This window comes from Panthera leo, chromosome B1, assembly GCF_018350215.1.
Source record: "Panthera leo isolate Ple1 chromosome B1, P.leo_Ple1_pat1.1, whole genome shotgun sequence".
Lineage (NCBI taxonomy): Eukaryota > Metazoa > Chordata > Mammalia > Carnivora > Felidae > Panthera > Panthera leo.
The window spans coordinates 109,454,251-109,476,871 of NC_056682.1; the positions used below are offsets into that span (position 1 = coordinate 109,454,251).

Sequence of the window (22,621 nt, forward strand, 5' to 3'; positions counted from 1 at the left end):
ACCTACTTTGTGCCAGATACGCTGCCTGGTGCTAGATACTTTTTGCCCGTTTTATAAATGAATCTTTTGAGCAGTCAAGGAACTTTGATACCCAGCTAGTAGTAAGTCGTAGAACCAGATAGCAATTCTTGTCTTTTTTACTCTGAAACCTGAGGTCTTTCCATCCCTCTGGGTTGTCTCTGTGTGTAGAGTCCTACAAAATCAGGAACTTTTATCATGGGCCTTTTATTTCTCTGGCACCTGTAGACAATTCCATCTTCCTCCACAGGTGAAACTGCAGAAAGAAGGTAAAATGAAGTAGAGGCCTGATTTATCTCCCATGTGATGGATGTTTTAAAAAATGAGGGGAAAAGGGGTTTTCCACAAAAATAAATCATAAACCATGGTTTCCAGTCCATATAGAATGGAGGTTTGACTGACACCATAATTCAGAATTTAACATTTGCGTGAGCTTCCCACACAGAAAAAGCTATCCAGAAGGTTTCACTCCTAAATTAAGATATATGAACTTCTAGCACATATATCTAATTCTACTTTACCATGAAAGGAAGAACATCATTCTATATAGTTATAGAATCTTACTGACTTATCCATGGTATTAGTGGGAAGCAGAATATAATGGGAAGTGACCAATACCCAATGTCAGAATCTAGGTCAAATAGTTTTAAAAAAATCTAATTTATGATGTGGATTAAGCCTCATTTAAAATAAAAGGATGAAATTAAAGGATAACATTTAATTGTGAATTTAAAAAACCTTTTGTTAAATGAATGTGACAGCTTTAAATCCATATACATCATGCTCAGGTTTTGTAATGAAGTAACCCCTTTAAATAGCTCCTTCTATCTTACAGTGTGGTTTTAAATGTGACCTACTTAAATGGACAGAATCTATATTCCTACTAAAGGAATGCCTCATTTAGCTTGAAGTAATTTCTCTAACAAGAAAAATGTGCTCAAAATATAATTCTAAAACCTTTATGAATAAGGCCTCTGAGTAGCCACATTACCGTGCTCCAGAATCTGTGCGCTAAGAATTGTGCCTTTTATTCAGAAAAGATCTCTTCAGGTTATCACTGCCAGGATATTTGTGATTATTTTATTTTATTTTATTTTTAATTTTTTTGATGTTTATTTATTTTTGAGAGAGAGACAGACAGACAGAGTGCAAGCAGGGTAGGAACAGAAAGAAAGGGAGACACAGAATCAAAGCAGTCTCCAGGCTCTGTGCTGATAGCTCAGAGCCAATGAGGGGCTCGAACTCACAAACAGTGAGATCATGACCTGAGCCGAAGTTGGATGCTCAACCGACTGAGCCATCCAGGCACCCCTATTTGTGATTATTTTATATTTTTATATCCTGTTTTCCTCCATTCTTAGCTCATAACAATTATGAAACAAGGGGAAGTTATCATTAATTCAGTTATTCATTTGACAGAGGTTTATGTAATGCCTGTTATGTGTACCTAAAATTGTTTTATGTAGCAGTAAGAGTTGGACAGTAAAAAAAAAAAAAAAAGAAGAAAAAAAAAACTCGGGAAGAAATAGAAAAGGTATAATAAAAAGATGTAACAATACAAACTTAAAGTGGTTTAGATCCATTTTGTTTAATCTTTCTTCTTCTGGAAATGGTTACCCAGCCAGGTGCGATTCTAGATGGGGAGCAGGGATGTCTCTTACTTGAGACTGTAGTTTCTTAGAAACCAAACAAATGGGACAAAGTTAAGAATCAAGTTCGGTTGGTTGTAGTGGAGAAGCCAGAAAAGCAGGATTAACCTGCTCTCAAAAATAGATAGATCTAAGGCACTAAACTGGAGCACTGGGCCAAGGGACAACCAAGGAGAATAGGAGCAGGGAAGATAGCAGCTTCAGGTGGCAAAGCAAAAGGCTGGCAGAACAGACATTAATGATGAAATTGGATTTTAAACATTCTATTTTCTTGGACAATGAGGAGTTAGTCTTCCATAACTGGTATATAACATTATTTTATGGGTGGGAATCTGTGGGGAGGGGGAACTAGAAGAATTTAACCCTCTTGGGTGTGGCAAATCCATGTCTTCCTTAAGTTGTATTAGTTTACACCTGCTTGTGTGTGTGTGCGTGCGCATGTGTGTTTAGAGAGAGAAGTGAAACACTTACCAGTTATGACAGTCAAGCTCCTTCCCCTGCCCAAACCATCCGTTGGCATTGCCTGTGCTCACAAGGTGATTCCACATTGAAGGGTAGGAGGCAGACTGAACACAGAGTGATAACCTGTGGCCTTTCACACCTCAGTAGCCTCTGAGGACTTCACTGAATTATAGCAGAGTAATAATTAGTGTTAATCATGATGACCCTATGGTGTCAAAAAAGGTTAAATTATTGTATATGTATACTTAAGAAAGCAATGATTGTTAAATTTACCCCCAAGAGGTTAACATTTTAAGTGGTTTGTCATTTGTGGGGTAGTTACTTTTGAAATTAACTTGGTGAAAGTTCATTCTCTCATGTTGCCAGATAAATAGGTTGTTGCTTTATGTAGCTTTAGTGATACTCCTATTACTCTGTGAAAGAGAGTCAAGGCTAGCCCTTTAATTTCCATATGTGATGAGAGTTATTCTCCATGAAGATTAAATTTTGATTTGGAACAGGAGTGAAGGGTTTACTTCATTAGGTTCAAATTCACATTTATCACCTCATTCAAAATAAAATATCTTATTAAATTTAAAAAGTCTCCAAAAACATCTCAAAGCTGACTTAAGTATCTTAAAGTGATTACATTTTCTCAAAATTCTCAGAAACTTTTAAAATCCAGAGATCTTGGGGTGCCTGGATGTCTCAGTTGGTTGAGCGTCTGACTTGGCTCAGGTCATGATCTTGAGGTTCGTGGGATTGAGCCCTGCATCAGGCTCTGTGCTGACAGCTCAGAGCTTGGAGCCTGCTTGAGATTGTCTCCATGTCTCTCTGTCCCTCCTCTGCTCATATGCTTTCTCTCTCTCTCTGTCTCTCAAAAATAAATAAACATTAAAAAAAATTAAATCCGGAGATCTTTATACTAGGTAATTCCAATGATATGAAATTAGTTTCCTCCATTCTTAGCATCGTTATGCTATTTTCCTTATGGCATCGTTTGTATGGTAGATCTTCAACCATCCATTGCTAATAACATGTATTTTATCAGACCTGACATATTACTGCCTGAAGGGTTATATTTTTATTCATTATAACAGTGTGGACTTGAGCTTCAAAGGAAGAAAAAAGTCAAACTATTGTAGTTTGAATACTTTAATAAATGTCAAATGATAAATGAAGCTGGTTCTTCAGTAGCTGCAGGGTGTGTGGATAAGAAAATATGATGTTCGGATGGTAATATAAATGGTATTATGGGTATCTTACCTTTTATAATCTGTCTTTGCCTCTTACCACTGTAGTTGTGAGAGCTAGGAATGATGAGGTAGGATGCAGGATTTTTGTTGCTGAGTGAATTAAAAGTGAAGGAAATTTTAATGTAAAACTAAATCATCTCTTTACAGGGATAAATACAGAAATGTGCTTTTGGTATTAATAGGCACGTAATCACTCCTCACCTACCTACTCCCTCTAAAGAAAAGCTGTAAACTGGATGTTGAACATGAAGCATGTCCATTATTGCTCAATTCTCGTTTTAATGAAAACTTTAGGATATTTGGGATGTCAAACATGCCCCAGTAGGAGAGCGCAGAATGCCTCACGAATCGTAGGAGATCACTAAGTTATGTGACTGTATGGAAGAAAAAGTAAGTGAAGCAAAAGCTCATGAAAACATCAGTACCATTATAGAGTTAGATGTGGCAGGCAACCTCTAAGATGGCCCCAGTGATCTTTGCTTCTTTGTATCCTCACCCTTATATATTTACCTCCCCTTAAAAGTGGGCCAACTTAATGACTTTCTTTTAACTAATTTAATATAGCAAATGTGATGGAATAGCACTTCTGTGATCAGGCTAGATACGATGATGACTTCCACTGTGGTAGTAGACTCTTTACCTTAGTAGCTTTGATGAAGCAAGTTGTCATGTTGACACATAGCAAGGAAGTGAGGGCAACCACCAGCCAACAGAGGGCTAGGAATCAAGACCCTCAGCTCAACAGCCACCAACCATTTGGGCTTGAAAAGAGATCTTTCTGTAGTCAAGACTTTAGATGAGACCTCCAACCCTAGCCGATATGTTCATTGCCATTTTTTTAATTAATTTTTTTTTATTTGAGAGAGAGTGAGCATGAGCAGGGGAGAGGGGCAGAGAGAGAGAGACAGAGAGAGAGAGACAGAGAGAGAGACAGAGAAATCTTAAGTAGGTTCCACACTCATCATGGAGCATGATGTTGGACTTGATCCCACTACCCTGGTATCATGACCTGAGCTGAAACAAGAGTAGGATGCTCAACTGGCTGAACAACTTAGGTGCCCCTCATTGCAGCATTTTGAGAGCCCCTAAAGCACAGGGCTCAGTTAAACTATTCCCAGGTTTCTGACCCACAGAAACTGTGAGATTGTAAGTATTTGTTATTTTAAGCTTTCATATTTGTGGCAATTATATCACAATAGAAAACTAATACTTTGGTGTATTGTTAGCTAGGGCTCCCATAATGAAGTAACACATACGAAGTTGTTAAACAACAGAAATTTATCTTCTCAAATTCTGGAGGCTAGAAGTCCAAGATCAAAGTTTCAAAAGGTTGTTTTTACCTGAGGGTTCTTTCTTTGGCTTGTAGGTATCTTTTCCCAGTGTCTTCATGTGATCTTCCCTCAATGCTTGTCTGTTCTAAACTCCTCTTTTTAGAAGGACACCAGTCATGTTGAAGTAGAGCTTACGCTAATGACCTCATTTCACCCCTTTAAAGACCCCGTCTCCAAATACAGACTCATTCTGAGGTAGTAAGGGTTTTTTTGTTGTTGTTGTTGTTTTGTTTTTTTTACAAGACATGATACAGCCCATAAGAATAGGCTATATAAAATTCTGTAATTATGTTCATCTTTATAGCTAAAGCTCTATACCACATATTGTCAATAAAGATCTTATTTTTCTTTAATATAATTATATAGATATCAGTTGACATATATAAATACTAAATGATAACATATACGTAATACATATCACATGAGATAGCATATATATTTGCATATCCCTGTCTTTATAAAAATTATAATTCCTATAAGCAAGTATTTTGCATATGTTTTACGTATGACACTTTAGAGAATTTAAGATGGTCTAGATGCAATTTCAAGTCAGGTTTAATCTTTTATGTTTACTTGTGTATTTCTAAATGAGAATATTCTAGAAGGAGCTTGTGTTAAGAATGAGAACCTATTAAAGAGATGGGGGTTTGAAGAATTTACATTTTTTTTTGAAGCACTAACAGTTTCAGATAATGGTAAGGCGAGAAAATATTTGCCTTTATATTTGGTAATCCGGATACAATGGATACATTGCTAGATCCAATACAATGGTATGCTGATTCTTTAAAACACCATTTCTATTTGAGCTATTAATAACATTATATACCCACATTGAGCATAGAGATTACTTAAAAATCACTATGTATGTTTAAAATATTTTTCAAAATTGCCAAAAAAGTATTATGTAAAATAGGTGTTTTTTTTGTAAAATATTCCATTGATTCTCAGAAGTGTTGTCTATAGACCCAGGAGTCCCTGAAACCCTCTTAGAGGATCTACAAGGTCAAAACTATTTTCATAATAAATATAAGACATTGTATGCTTCTGTGGTGTGTGTGTGTGTGTGTGTGTGTTGACATTTGTACCTATGATGCATAAGAAATAGTAGATAAAATTGCTGGCACCTTTACGTGAATCACATCAGTAGCATCAAACTATATAGTCTGTGTTTTTCAGCATCATACACTTATAGAATAAAAAAACAAAAACAAAAACTTATTTCACTGAGGATTGGACTTAATGAGCCAATTTACTGTTATTAAATCCTGACCTTTGATCACACATCTTTACATTACAACATTCTATGTGATTAAATGATAAGAATGGGTAAAGCACTCAGGCTCCATACGGAGGTACAATGGTTGTCTTAAGGAAAAGTACCCTGTAGTCGTTTGAGTTGGAAGCTGAACTAGGTACTCTCAGGGAACACCATTTTTACTTGAAATTACAACTGAAAAACTAGTTATGATTTTTCAGACTTATGTTTTTGAGAGACATTTTATCAAAAATGAACAAAGTGAGCCTATTGCTTGAAGGAAAACTATTGACATTTATTGCTAGTAACAATTCAAACTTTCAAACAAAAATTAGAATTTTGGAAAACTTATATTTACCCATGAGAACGTGATGAATTCCCAAATTTTAAATATTGTTCTGATTATATTAGTGGTGATATTAACAATTGTTTTTATGATAGTAGGTAACAAAATGTGTCAGTGTTTGGAAGAACTACATACTGCACTAAACCAGTATTTTCCAAATGGTTAGTGCATCACATTATAATGTTATGCCTTGGTGTAAAAGATTCGAAGTACAAGAAAGAGCAATGAATTTTAATGTAACGGAGTAAAATTTTACTATATTATAAAATGTATTATATTGTTGAAAATTAATTTGATTTAAACATTAAAGTTCATGACTTCATTGATATGGTTTGGGAAGTACATTGATAAGATTTCAGATTTCGCATGGCAACTAACCTTTAAGAAACTACTACTTGTTGAGTTTGGGGATAATATTAAAACATAATATCCACAATTATCTGAAAAGACTGTGACAATACTGTTTTCCAACTATATAACCTTATGAGGTCAGATTTTCTTCATTTACTTCAAACAAAACAACATATTGCAATAGATTGAATATAGAAGCAAACATGAGAATACAGCTGTCTTCTATTAAGCCAGACATCAAAGAGATTTCCAAAAATGTAAAATCATGCTGGTCTTTATTTTTTCCTTTCAAAATCATTTTTTGAGTATAATTGACATGATGTTATAATAGTTTCAGGTGTACAACATAATAATTGGAAAAGTTTATACATTATGCTATGTTTATCGCAAGCATAGATACTATCTGTCCTCATACGTTCTTATGAAAATGACATTAACTTTAAAAAAAACAGTATTTTTCATGAAAAGTATGTTACTGTGCTAGAGTTAGAAAATCAATGTTTTGCTACCATCAAAGTAAAGACTGGTTCAGACAGGAATCCTCACTGAATGCTAAATCTAGAGGGAAATTTTGATGAAGAGCAGAATGTTTTCCTGACCATAAAAAGTCTCATCACATATTAATTAGTTACAAAGGAAAAATAAGAATAGTAATATTCAGCAGAGAAATTCAACAGCACCTTAACCTGGTAATCAAAGTTACACTTTTGAGAAGCGTTTGGACAATGTATACCTCCAGATGTGATAGCCTGACAAGGATAATGTTCTAGCTGAGAATACAGCCTAAATAAAATCAGGAGCGAACATTTGACAATACCAAAATGAGAATCATTCTTTTTCAAAGATAGACATGACGGAATTCTTCAAAACTGTTGGGTCATAAAAGACAAAAACCATGAAATATTCCAGATTAAAGGGAACTGAAGAGAAGTGACAACTAAGTGCCATATCTGACCCTGGACTGCATCCTCCACTAAAGGGAGAAAAATCCTTTAAAGGGCATCTTTGGGTTAAATAGACAAAGTTAGAATATGGATGATAAAGTATCAATGTGACAGTTGCTGAACCTGGTAATTGTAGTGTCTGTGATTATAAGAGAAGATCACAGTTCTTAGGTAATACACACTGAAATTTTAGGGGAAAAGAGCCCTGATGTTTGTAACATACACTCAAATGGTTCAGAAAAAACCCATTTATTTGTATGTATATTTGTATATTAATTAAATATGTGTAAAACTATACACAGACATATATACATAGGTAAAGAGCATAAATGATTTTTTTAAATGGGTAAAATGTTAATAATAAATTTATCTGTATATAAGTGTTTTTAGTACTGTTCTTCAAATTTTCTGTAAGTTTGTTAATTCCAAATAAAATGTTTAAAAACTAAATGCAGTAACTTACGTTAATATAATGGGTTCATTATTTTTAAATGAATTAATATATAGTGTTTTTCTTAGTTTTGTTTCTCATAGAGTAAATATTAACAGATCTAACCCATATAAATAAAACCCATATAAATAAAACCCATATAAATAAAACCCATATAAATAAAACTCAGTAATTTTTAAGAGTGCTAAGGGCTTCTGAGACTACAGAGGTTGAGGATGATTGGTATACACCATATGTGGGTAGTTAGATGGGTGTTCCCCTCCTTCTCTTAAGGCTCTTTTATGATTCTACTTAATGAGAACTGATTTGCTAGATGCCACTAACTTTATAGTCTAGGGCAAATCAGTTAACCTCTTTATGCCTTATTTTTTATATTTTGAAGATAGATATAATGTTGCCTGTTCTCACAGGGCTATTGTAAGATTTAAGTCAGTTATTTATGTAAGGCTCTCAGCTAATGACCACTCTGCAGTGCTGTCCTTATTGGAAACATGTGTTTCTGCCCTGTTCTTCTTTTTTGCCATTTATTTTGTAATTTCGCCATTGATTTTGGTTATAAATATATACATATGAACCACCACAAAGAAGGCAAAGAAGAGTGTCTGAATAGTTCTTAAAATGCAAGTTACAGTGATCATGCTCTTTCAGAGAAGTGGTTAGGGATACCTAGAAGGGTGAAGATAAGCAGGCAATTTGGGATTTTTGGAAGTCTCTGATAGAAGGAAGAACATCATAAACCTAGGAAGTTGAACCAACAATGAAGAGTGGTTGATAGAAAATATGACAGGACAGGAAATCCTTTTCATTAGGGACAAACTATAACCCTACTTAGCACTGTTTCCATGGCATTCCAGTGTCTAGATAGGCACCCTTTGCTTAAATGTGTATGTCTATTTTGGGTTATATAAATTGTTGTAATAATATATACTTAAGGTAAAAGAATACTATTGTGCCATTTTCACTGTTTTCTCCAACCTACCTAAATTCAGCTCTGTTCTATATCTCATTCTATCAAGTATCAAGCCAATGAAAAAGAAAAAAAATTAGATTGTTCAACTATGCTATGTTCACCTAGTTACAAATTATCACTTTTTAAAAAGAGATCAAAAGATCAATAAATGTAAAGACTTTATGTCATTTTGATATGCTTTTTTTTGTCTTTTAATCTTTTTTGCTAAGAGCTGTGATTTATTTTATTATTCTTTTTAAACAGATCATCAGAAACTGGAAAGAGAAGCTAGAATTTGCCGTCTTTTGAAGCACCCCAATATTGGTAAGGAAATCTTTTCAGTGTATTTTAAATGTTAACTAAGGCTTATGTTATGGATTGTTTAACCATAATAAAAATGTTACTTTAGTAATTTAGACTATTTGAAACTTAATTTTTTTTTTTAATTTTAATGTTTATTTTTGAGAGAGAGAGAGACAGAGACAGAGGGAGGGTGGGCAGAGAAAAAGATACACAGAATCTGAAACAGGCTTCAGGCTCTGAGCTGTCAGCACAGAGCCAGACGCTGGGCTCGAGCTCTGAGGGGCTCGAACTGTGACCGGTGAGATCATGACTTCAGTCAAAGTCAGATACCCAACCTAATGAACCACCCAGACTCCCTGTAGACTATTTGCAACTTTTAAGAAATAAATTCCTAATTTTTGGTCTTGATTACATTTGATTCTTTACAATTTTTGAAAAGTTTTTCAAAAGGTAGTGTGTACTGGCACTTTAAAAATAATATAAAGTATCATTAGGTTAATAGTCCTTTTATGTGTTTTCAAGGATTTTCTGCCATTGCTGAAGTTTGGAGACAGAATTTATGTCATTATTTTAGTCAGCTAAATTACTTTTTACCCTATCCTGTGAGGAGTTTTTCTTATAATCATTGATTCTTTTCCAGAAACTAGTAAAGTTATTTTAGAATATTATCCCTCATGAATTACAAAATAGCATGATAATGTTCAAAATTAAAAAAAAAAAATGCTGAATATAAGAAAAATAGAAGAAACAAAGGAAAGAAAAAGAGCAACAAGAAAAACAAAAAGAACAAGAACATGATTCTGTGACAAGAGTTTTGATTATTTTGGATAAATAGCACTGCCCATCTCTGGTGAGATTTCTTGTCAACCAAACTGTGATATAAAGGTAGTGAGAGAGGGAGTGATAATGTGGTAGAATTGCAAAATCATTCACTGAGAAGGTTTATAGTTCTTCTATTTTTATGAATAGGACCATTCAATTTCTGTTCCTCTTGTAGTTTTTAGTATCCTGCATACTTCTTAGATTCTTAAGTGAATGAATGGATACTGCCAAGTAAATCTGAAGCATTAACAAACTAGCAGCTGTCTAAAGTGAACCTTTTGGTTGGAGAGAGAACAAAACAATGCTGAAATGTAAATCTACCTCTTTTTAAGTATTTTACCCTGATGACAGTCTTTGTTGGCTATATTATTTTGCTAGGGCTGCCATAACAAACTACAACAGATTAGATGGCTTTAACAGAGACATTTATTTTCTCACAATTCCGGAAGTAAGAAATCTGAGATCAAGGTGTTGGCAAGGTTTGTTTCTTCTGAGACTTCCCTCCTAGGATTGTAGATAGATGTCTTCTCCCTGTGTCTTTACATGGTCTTGTCTCTGTTGTAATTTTCTCTTCTTATAAGAGCACCATCATTTTGGGTTAGGGTCTACCTTCATGACCTCATTTTAACTTAAATGCCCTTTCAAGACCTCATCTTCAAATACAGTCACTTTTGGAGGTACTGGGATTGAGACACAATTTGGAAAGACACAGTTCAGCCCATAATATTGGCTAGTGAGAAATTACACAATATGACCCACTATGGCTTAAAGAGCACTGTTCATGTTCAGGTTTAAGATAAAATGAAATTTTATGCACTTGTTATTCTTATGAACAAGAGTTGTTATTTTGTTTTTAATCAGGGTCTTTCTGTGAAACTCAGTTTTTGTAGATAATGAAACTAGTTGTCCTCATTTCCTCTAGGAGACCAAAGTCAAACATTCTAAAGACACTCAAACTAAAACAAGAACAATTTTCATTTTGAAAACCCATGTAGAATAACCTTACTAATGAAGGGGAAGTTGTTCATGGGGGAAAGTTCTAAAGTTTTCTGAGCTAGACAGCACCTTTTACATACCCTGCCACTACATATAATTTTTTTCAGTGGTCCATAGCAGCCAATATCATGGCTCCTTGGTTGCCTCACTTGAGATTTTCTTCCATTTCTCAAGAGTTCAGGAGTATGAAAGCAACTATGAAATTACAGGTCCTTGAATTCTGGGATCTGTTTATAATCACAAGAAAGATTTTTAGTGACCCCGTACTGCAGGGTATGAATCATCGATAGATTATACTTCTAAGACTCACTCTCAGAAATGATAACAGTGGCAAATTCGTTCATATTATTCATTCATTCAACAAGTTAATTCTCTGGTAATACAGCAGTAATACAACAGACCATTATACCTGCCCTCATATAGGTTGCATTTTTGGGGTGGACAGACAATAAACAAAGTATAGGATATTATATATTGTGATAGGTACTGAGAAGAAAAATAAAGCAGGGAATGGAAATTGGGAATGTTGGGGGATTTTGATTTTAGATAGTTGGTCAGGGTGACTTTGCTGAGAATGAAACTGGAAGACCTGAAGAACAGGAGGAAGCAAGTCATTTGACTCTCTGGTGAAAAAAGGATCAACAGACAGAGGGAACAGACAGCCGATGTAAAAACTCAGAGGCCAGAGCTCATCCAGTGGATTCCACCAAAACTTTTTTTCTACTTTGAGAAATGTGTTTGAGCTGTTTTTCATTCTGTGTTATCCTAATTGATTATCTTAATTGATCTTCATGTTATGAAATCTGACGATGTTGTATGTTGTCGTGTAAAGAGAGATGATTAAACACCAACAGTAATTGTCAAAAAAATAGTAGCAGCAAACTAAAGATGGATGCCATAATGGATATCTGAGATTATACTGAAGAGTAGAGGCAAACCGTGCAATAAGCAGAGTCCTGCTGTTCCTGTTGAGATTATTGCACTTGGTTAACAGTGTCACATAGATCACTCGTGCTTACTCACTACTGCTTCAGTTCACTCCAGAAAAACAGCATTTGGTCTTGATTCTCCTGAATAGATGTGATATCTAGTATGGGACTCTTATCCTCTTTTTCCTTTCCTCTATTCTGTTTTTTGCTTGGTTACCTTAAAATCTCTCAGGTTTTAGAACTTGAAGGAAGAAAATACAACTTTTGACAATTTTTTCTCCAGTGAAAATTTGCTGGTTACTTTTTTTATTTTTTTATGGGCCTTTCTCTTGGCACAGAATTGATAATCTGAGAACTTGCAAGGAAAAGGTTTCTCTTGAAGAAACACATTATAAACCAACTAAAATTGGTAATTCATAAGCCACTTTTTTTTTCTTTAGTTTTTTTTTAATGCTTTTCTGATTTTCAAAGTAAAACACACAGTGGAAATTTTGGAAAATACAGTGATTTCTAAAGAAGAAACCAAAGGAAACAACTTTTAAGATTTGTGGTATTTATTTCTGCCTTTTGTGGATAGATCTTATGTATAATGATAACTTTCGGTATTCTCTTCTACATGCTTTCATACCCATTTAGATAAACCATGAAAATATAATTTTTTAAATTGTCTTACTCAACAAAATTTATTTAGTGTATAGCTGTTACCAGCAGGTTTCTAGGCTCAACACACTGGTGGAGATGAAGTGGGAATCAAGAGAAACAATATCCCTGCTTTTCCCAAAGGTCACACCGTAGTGTAAGGAGATAGACCATAAATGGCCATCATTATGTCATGGAGATTAGTTCTATGCAGAGAATTGAAATAGGGTAATTTGACACCAGAGGATTGGGTGGCTGCTATCAAAGAGAAACAGAATCAGACACTCATTAAAGTCAATAGACAGATTTTATTCTATATTATTGCATTAGGGTAAAGAGTTTAGCTCAATTTCAAATACAGCAGAGACAAGTAGGGATTTATAGCCAGGGAGCAGAATGAGGGGTCAATGAAGTGAAGATTACTAAGAGGAGATATCAAACGTGGGGGGATTCTTAATGAACTTACTAAACTACTAACAAGACTCTTATTAAAGGAAGGCCATAGACTTTGACATCAATGGTGAGGGATGAAGAACTTGATCAGATGTCAGGGGCAATCACATATCAAAGATGGAGGGATAACTTGGTAAGTTCTTTGCTAAGACTATCTTAGCCAGGTTGAGTATAGGGCTGAGACAAGGCCTAGTCAAAAAGTGGGCTCAAAGGAGCCTACATTTTGGTCAAGGGGACAGTCTTTGTCATTACTTTAGAGTGGCTTGCCAGGCAAGATATGTCTGCAGGGGTCACATTTAAATTGATATCTTTAAGACAAGAATCCATGATGAAGAACCTTAGCGAGAAAAGGTTACAGGCAGAGTGAACTTCCCTGTTAGGGGAAGAGTCAGAGGATCGGCGTGGAGCCTACCATGAGTGAAGGAGAGAGCAACCTGCCATAGGTCAGAAGGATAGGTAGGTGCGTGACCACGTAGGGCCTTGTAAGCCAGGTTAGAGTTGTTTAGGTTTTATTCTAAGTGCAATGAGAAGCCAGTAGAAGGGTCTTAAGCAAAAGTGTGTTGTCATCTGATTTGTTCTGTCTGCTATGTGTAAAATGGACTGTAGTCAGCTCAGCACAATCAGAGATGATATAGTGCTTCATTAGTTCATTAGAACTAATTAAGGTGTTTATCTTCCTTGGCACCATCTTTTTGGTAAGAATTTAAATAGCTACAGGTGGACCTCTCTTCTGTGTGCTCCACATAGTCCACAAGAAAGCACCATGCGTCTTTTGGTTCAACAAATTTGGGAGTGCAGGCAGTTTTCTGAGCAGCTCCATCTTTTCCCTGCATTTAGAGCAGCTGGCTTGACAATTCTGGTTGAACCCCCAACGAGAAAGATTATAGCTAACTTTATCTTCAGGTGTTAAAGAAATGCGGAGATAATATCTCACCTCAATCTTCTGTTAATTAGCTTATTTTTTATTGTTATGTTCATCCTTTATTTTAATAAAATGGGCTCATTTTTTCTTGAGGTATAAAGAGATCTGGGGTAAATCAAATAGTTTGAGCTATATATGTTAGCATATCTACTAAAGTGAGGGAAAAATACCTTTAAGGTAGTGAAATAAAATACTTGAGGCAATAGCCAAATTGTTCTCAAAATTATTTTATATTTCTGTTTTTTTCATACTTGATCTTTGGTAAACATTATTATTGAGGAATTTATTGAAACCTTTGGTGAAGTCCAAATAATTTAAACAGGGAGTTTTGGGAGATCAGGCAAAATGCTCATTTAATGCGACTATATTAATCTGAAAAGAAGTGGGCCAAGAAAGGAAAAGAGAAAATATCAAGAACTCTGATCTAACCTATCTGAGGTCCCAAGTGAGAAGATACACACTTACCCTTTATTTGTAAGGAGATCGATATGTGAGATAGCTTTTCAGTTTGTGGGATGATAAATTTTGTTGCTGGGCTATCCCATTCTCTGAAGACCTGAAGTTACACTTTGTGTAGACTTTAGAAAGAGCAAGACAGTTTTTTGAAAGTGTAAAGGAACATTTGTATTTGTAGAGGATCAATACCTCCTTTGTAAGGTAAGCCTTTACTGATATGGCTCAATGAATCCCAGGAGCTAGCGAGCCAAACGAAGGGCTATGTGGCCTTAAAAAAAAAAAAATCTAGTCTGTATTATTACCCTCAGACCCCTAGTACAGTGAGTTAACCATTCTGAGATAACATCATAATACCTTAGTGATTACTACCTTCCTACCAGGCCTCTCAGCCACTACCCCAAAACACATAAACAAAATAACTCATTATAAGATGCAATAGAAAATTAAAGACACAATATTAGTGGAAAAGTCTATAGACTCTGTGAACCTCACTTTATTCTGCTCTGACACTTTCTATATAAGCAGGTTTTTCCATACTCATGAGTGATCATTTATGGCATCTAGGATTTATATAACTTTCTTTTCCTAGAATGTAAAACTGGAAGAGCCTTTAGGAATTATCTAAATCCAACCTAGATTCTGCAGATGGAGATTGGAGGGTTCAGTAAGGGAGATAATACCCAAGGTCACACACAGATCTCCAAAGGGATTAAAAATGCACAACTTGCTTATTACTTCATTTTGCATGTAGTGTCTTTTCTTTTCCCTGACCTTAGGAGGCATCGTGTCCTACTGTAAAACTAATATTTCAACTTCAATCTGAGATCTCCCTAGTCTTTGCAAATAATCCTTGATTTAAATGTCATACCTCTGATTTTCACAAGACAAAATTAAGTCACTTTTGTTTGGCGGTGGTGGTGGTGTGTGTTGATTGATTGTTTTTTGGACTTTTGCTTTTAGCAAAATTTTACATTTTTGTTCTACTCTGCATGCAGTCCTCTTCCAGGTTCCTAGAATTTTTAAGAAACACTCGAATCACACTGTGCAAGCCTAAATTCAATAAATACTTAAATATTCCCAGTAGTTAGTTAGCAAATGATTAAAATGCCTTATAGGTCTATTTGTTATGATATTCCAGTTTGGAATCCTTTGCAAGAGTCGCATGGGAAAGGAGAACACAGTGCAGAGTAAATGTTAATTAGTGTGCTGAGGAAACAAAGTTAATGATTTTATGAATGATACTCAAAAGTCTTTTTCAATGTTGTGAGAAATATAACAACATTGCAAGAGAGTGACACTTAAAGTTTTTCTCTATGACCTCCTCCATTATTGGCAATTATGCCTAATATTCATAACAGTTTGTAATTATACAAGAATAAGTAATTTTTATTGCTAAACAACTTGCTCTACTGACTTTTCAGTAGATAAAAGGTAATTTAACACTATTCAGTAGTAACAAGGCAAAGTACTCTTGTTTTATATTCACCTTTTATTTGGTTAAATCTCACCTCTTTATCTTGATTATTTGGTGTAAAGGCTAAATTACTTCTCAGAATATCTTGTTGTCTGTAGAATTGATTACCCTCTCTTCACAAATGTGAGAAACAGCACAGAAAGGTTTTTTTTTTTTTTTTATCCAGCAAATAATTATTTTCAAAATTTCTCATTATCTACTGTAGCTTTTTCTTTTTTTCTTTTCATTTATTATGGTACCAGTGATGGGCCCTTCATAATTCTTGCTTGAAAGTTAAATTTATCATCATCTTCAGTAAACAAATTATTTGGTAGAAAGATAAAATATGGATATAAAAATTGTTGATACAAGATAACATTTTAAATTCATTTTTAATTAGTGTTTGAATATGAGTCCTTTTTATTGGCTTCTTTGTAAATAAATTATTTTTTACCTGTATCAGTGAAATAGCCACTTCCCTGTGTTATATTAGAATAGTTGGATTTTATACGAAACTATAGAGAATAAATGATTCTTCTGTTACAAATGAAGGACAATTTGTGCTTTGGACTTACTGAATAGTACACTTTGATTTATCAACGCATAATGCCTAAACATATCTTCTGTTTTGTTCTTCTAAACCTATTTTATGTCCATTTTGTCTTGTCTTCACTAAGTTCAGGGTAGAATCTCGTACCAGAATATTGAAAGTTTCTAACAGTTTCTTGGGCTCAGAATTGTGCCCTACACTGAAACTATGAAAGAAAAAATAATTCCAAACATTACTAGCACCTTTTTGTTTCTTTGTTTGCTTGTTTTACTGGGGCTTGATAGAATCCACTCTCCATTCCCTTACCTCACCCTGGGTAAGAATAACTCCTGTAACCTGGAATCCCTGAAAAGATCTGAGGAACCTTTTAATCCCTTAAAAATCATTGCTGTTTCCCTTTCTTCTGATAGTTTTGCAATAAAAATAAACTTAGATACAATAAGCTATTGTGTTAAGCTTTGAAGATGGCCTGAATAAAAGAAAAAAATATTGGGTTGGAATTCCAATGAACTTTGTCACTAGAATTAACAGGAGAACTGTTGACTGTGTTATCAGGCAGTAATCTAAATGCTTTCCATGCATCCAGTCTTGTAATCTTCAACACAAACAAGTGCCATTCTCATCTCCATTTTACAGACAAGGAAATAAAGCCCAAACAGGTTACACAGTTAACCAAAGTCAGATAGCTAGTAAGTAGAAGAATTGAGGAGATTTCAGCTGCCACAGACTGGTTATCACTATCCAGGCTCTTCAGCACTTCACTGTGTTGCCTAGAGTTGTGTAATTCTGAATTATTCACATTGTTGTTTAATACGGATCTCCAAATTTTATGAAAATTCGTTAAAATAACAGCAGACTGAGATCCTTTGCTGCAGATATTATATAATTCTATTTATTTCTAGTTCTTATTCTCTGAGGGAAATATCAGCATGAGATCATTGAAATACTTATGGCAAATACAGATACTGTAGAACTAATTATATTTTAATGCCAATCGTTTTTATTGTCTTGGTGAAAAACCTTTTAAGCAGTCATATCTGATCCTGAATTATTTACTTGCTATGCAAGAATATCTTTTACTCTCCTCTTTTATTGATGGGGAAAGTGAGTGAGAAATATTTGTCAGAAAACAATGAAAGTTAAGGAAACTAACAACAGTAGCTGATGTGTAACATATGATAATTTAAAAAAAAAAACTATTCTTTAATTTGTAGAAAAAGAATCAGGATATGACACTTATGAGATGATGGATTCTAAGACCAGATAAACCCTTGGAGTTGTGCATATATGTGTGTGCGGGAGGGGGAGTGTTTTAAGCAATTATTGCTTATAGCTTATTTTTATCTTTGCCTATAACTTATTTTAATAGAATAGACAAAGGAATAATAATTTAGAGTTTTCAGATAACTTTTGAAAGTGTAATTTAGAGTCCCATTATACATTTATTTTTAGCATTTTGTAAGGTAACCGTGGTTTAGTTTGATAGAAAAGTTGCCACTTTAGGAGAGGTAGCTCTATATTCTTATTCTTTATAAATTTGAAGAATATATTCTCTTTTAAAATGTTCCACAGGTAGAAGTGTTTGTTCTTTGTATTTGATTCGCATCTGCTTCCCAAAAACTACCCCAGCTCTAATGGTCTTGCTGTAGAGTAATGATTATGTCAGATTGTTGTTTGATATATTCATTTTGTTGATTATTTAGTGTGAAAGGCTAAAAGCCTGTGTTGAAGGAAAGGAAATAGGTACAAACAGTCATATAACTTGAATTCTTCTTAAGGTATTTTTTCACATTTTGTACTTCTGTCGTAATTTATACATTTCCTATGAAATGATACAAACTGCTTGGTAATATTCTGTCCACACTATTGAAGGTCAGTAGTTTTTATAGTTTATTCTTCAAAGATTACTTTCAAATTTTTAGTGATGAGTTTATGTGTAAGTAGTTCAACCAAATGCATAGAATAAGAAAAATTTCTGTAACCTGCAATGTTAACCACCAAAGAAGATAGCAGTAATTTTTATGATTCCATTATTTGAAGTAGAGGAAATCTTGTCTGTCATGTGTTCTGTTCAGAAAATGGATTATTTGACTAACAAAAACTGGAAACTTAAATTTCCACCATAAGGATATTCTGAATTATGATTTCATTAGGTATCAGTGATTTTGCATATATAGATGACTTTATGTTGGATTTGTTAAAAAATGCACATACACATCTGTGCTTTAATTATTAATCTATTTTTCACTGAGAGCAGAGCTCTACTTTCAAATTGAATTGTTGAAGCATAGTGTTATATTTTGCTTAGCTCTGAAAACATTTCTTAAAAGCTTTTGAAAAATATAATAAAATAAACTTATTTAATTTCTTTCTACATATTATTTTTTCTGGGGTGCCTGGTAGCTCAGTTAGTTAATGTCCAACTCTTGAGCTCGGCTCAGATCTAACAGTCCGCACAGAGGCTGTGTGGGATTCTCTCTCCCCCTCTCTCTCTGCCTCTTCCCTGTAGTAGTGTGTATGAATGCTCTCGCTCGCTCTCTCAAAATAAATTTAAAAGTAAAAATGAAAATAAAAAGTAAACTATTATTTTTTTCTTTTAATTTCTTAAAACTCATCATTAGATGAGTGGTTTTTTTTTTAAATCCATATTTGATTTCAGAATTAAAGAATTATACCAGTGTGGGTAAAGGTAAAATGACAAAAAAGATGAGCAGAATAAAAGTATATGTAATTTGCAAGTTGTCTTCTGTTTCCAGTGATTACTATTAAGCAATGAGTTGAATACTGCTAACTCTGTTGCAATTAAAATACTGAAAGCCTACAAAGATGAATGAATCATAGTCCTTGACCACAAGTTCACAGTTTTGGAGGGCAGAGAGTTATGTGTGCAACTAAAATACATTGTGGCTACAAACTTTAATGAATCTATTAATAATGTACCATGAGAGCTCTAAGGAATAAACTAAGCATTTTAGCTGAAATACATTGGATAATGAAAAGAATTTTTGCCATAAAGAAGTAGGTATTGTATTCAATAACAGTATAGAACGACAAAACAAAAGGAAAAGATCAGTTGTAAAAGTCTATGGTTACACTCGAAGAATGATAGAAAATCTGGAATGACTAGAGTATAATCTGTATATTGGCCTTAAAGCTTGATTGGGAATGATAAGATAGAGTCTTGGCTTTTCTATGCCAAAGTGTTTGATTTCTAATCTTTAGAAATGAGGCATTATTAAAGATTTATTTAGTTGACTCATAATTATATTGGTTTCTTAGAAGAAAAAGTTGGCAGTAATAAACATAATTTTTTGGAGTCAGGAGAAATTTGTGTTGAAAGAGCATTTGAAAGTCTTTTGAATTAGTTTATGCATAAGACAAATGATGAATTCCTGAACCATGGTAATGGGAACAGAGATGGCAAGAAGGGCAAAGATACTAGAGATATTGTGAAGGTAGAATTAGGAGATCTTGGGCAGAAGTTAAATTGTGGTAAATGATATAGAAAGTGGTTTCTGTGAGGTTTCTAGTTAGGGTGACTGGAGAGATGTTGATATCATTAATAGGGGACAAAGGAAAAGGAAGGTGGAAGAAATTAGAAATTTAGTTGATTTGAGAACATGATTAAATTATTTTTAAAGATTGGAAAATACCTTCGGGGGGGGGCATGGACAAAGAAGGAAAAATCAACATTGCAAATAACACCACATAAAACCCTGATCATTCACTTTTTGCTAAAAACTGCAAGTCTCTCCCCATTTGAGCATTCATCTTCAGGATGGCAGTGGTTGGCAGTGGTTATGATCATTCCTCCTAGACCAAGACTTGAATGTAGCTAGACTTTTGATTTTGGGTTCTTTTTTTCATGCAGGAAATAAAGACTGTCAAATTGGCTTCTCAAAGTACCTTTTGAACAAGTAGGATAGTCACTACACCAACCTCAACACTTAACTGTGGCTGAACATTTCTAGAGTGTTCTTTCCCCCACATTCTATCAACTGGAGAAAGGATCACTTCTCACTGGTCTCTCATGACTTAGCCAAATGTATATCGTTTATTGGCTCATTAACCTTATAATTACTTTAATTATATATCCTATCTGACTTACATGTGGGAGACCACATAAAACTCTAGAGAGTATGAAAAGTATTTTTAAGATTTACATGCAAGGGATAGTGAAAGTAGATAAATGTGTACACAGCAGTGTGATGATTGTGAAGATGGTCAAAGACAGATGATGACCAATATCTAGTTGTAAAGAGTATGAAAATGATTTTCTAAGACCAATAATAATTTTCTTAGATTATTTTTATTCTGAATGTGCTTTAAAACAAATTTATATATAAAATTTATAAAATTTTATTGTGGATGAATAAAAGGAAGTTATATTCTGGGGACAAAATATTTGGAAGTGTACAAAAAGCAATATAGGCTTCTTTTCATTTTAGCAAAAATGGTTTAAATGTGTTGACTTTAGATAGGCTTATATCAGTTTATAGTCTTCTAACTATAAGGAAAGGATTAAGACTATGTTTCATTAGCAGGCTTAATTTTGTTGGAGCTATTGTGAAATTGAAGATCATATTTTTTTCTTCTGCCAATTGCTATCCCCCAAACAATTTCTCATTTAAAAGCTGGTAGTACCAAATGTACATTTAAACTTATTTCTTAAGAACTTTATAAAAGAGCTATGATAAAACATGGTTTTCAAATGTCATTCTCATATCTATAGATTATTCCAGCAACCTTTTGTTTTGATACCCCTTTTATAAATCTACCCTTTAAAGTTAAATTACATCTCCTGGTCACTTTCTAAGAATATATTCATAATATGGACAAGAGAAATGAGATTAGGCCACTCCCTTTCCCCCACCCCCAAAAAGCGAAAAAATCATTGATTTAAGGTAGGTTTTCAACCTGGGGTGATTTTGTAGCCTACTGTTTCTTCTTCCTGGGGACATTTGGCAGTATGTGTTCTGGTCATTATAACTGGAGGTGCCCATCTGGCATCAATTGAGTAGAGGCCTCAGATGCTTCTAACATCCAACATTGCACAATAATGAATTATTTGGTCCAAAATATTAATAGTGCTGAGATTGAGAAACCCTGATATAGGGTAAGAATAGCAATGATATGACAAAGAGTCAGACTTATTTGGTTTAACTTTGGACCCAGGCAATTTCCTTATTAAAAAAAAAAAAAAAAAAAATTAGTATGTCCCTTTAAATGAAAGCCAAGTAAGCAATGATACTTATATAGACTATCCTGTGAGCAAAACTTTCTAAAATATTCCCATTTAACAAAAGAGTAGAAAAATAAAGAACTAGTTTAAGTGTCAGTCATAAATGATGTCACAGCTTAGAATATAGATTTGTCCTAAATCACTGAAAAAGGATATTTACATATTGAAAGGTTTTTTTTTTTAATTTAAAACTATGAATAAACTCTGTAAGTCAATATTTAAGTAAAATGAGGAGACTACCTCCCAAGAATCACATGTGGATAAGAAAGAAGTAATTATCTGGAAGATAATTTTATCTTTATTGTGACTCATTTTGATTTTATCCTTTTTGGATTTTGAAACTTGTTCAGATAAACTTTTGTCCCTGTCCATAAAATTGTATATTGACACCAATATTTCATGTAGTTTGGAATATTCCAGAGACCAGTAGAGCCCAAATATGGACCTTTTGGAATAGATATCATATTAAAATGGAACAAGACTTACTTTGAAGAAATAAAGTAAAATGGTCTCTTAATCTTAAATGTGACTCTCATGTTAGTCTTAATGATTTTGTAATTCACATAAAAGGATTCACAGATTTCTCTCCATTTCTCTCCAATGTGTTATCAAAAAGCATGCATTTTTAGATTGGAGATGCAACCTGACTGTGGAAGGGAGAAATACCACCCAGCCCCCTTGGTAATTAAACCTCTGGACAGAAACTGAGCTAGTTTTTACACTTACTTATGCCTACTTATACCTTTACATTACTAATGCACCCCCCAAAAAAATTTTAAGAAAATGAATAATGTAAGATTATAGATATGCATCTAATGTAGAGTATAAACTGCTTTTGAGACAATTAAGACATATCTAATTAAAG

At 34.0% G+C, this 22,621-nt stretch overlaps 1 protein-coding gene across 7 annotated transcripts in view; it reads left to right on the forward strand.

The window, feature by feature from the left end:
* Positions 1-22,621, forward strand: part of CAMK2D (calcium/calmodulin dependent protein kinase II delta) — a 317,423-nt gene that overhangs the window by 92,122 nt on the left and 202,680 nt on the right. For all 7 annotated transcript variants that reach the window (XM_042935660.1, XM_042935653.1, XM_042935655.1 and 4 more), the window contains exon 3: positions 9,256-9,315. In XM_042935660.1, the coding sequence (XP_042791594.1) occupies positions 9,256-9,315 (60 nt within the window). The remainder of the gene's footprint in view (positions 1-9,255; positions 9,316-22,621) is intronic.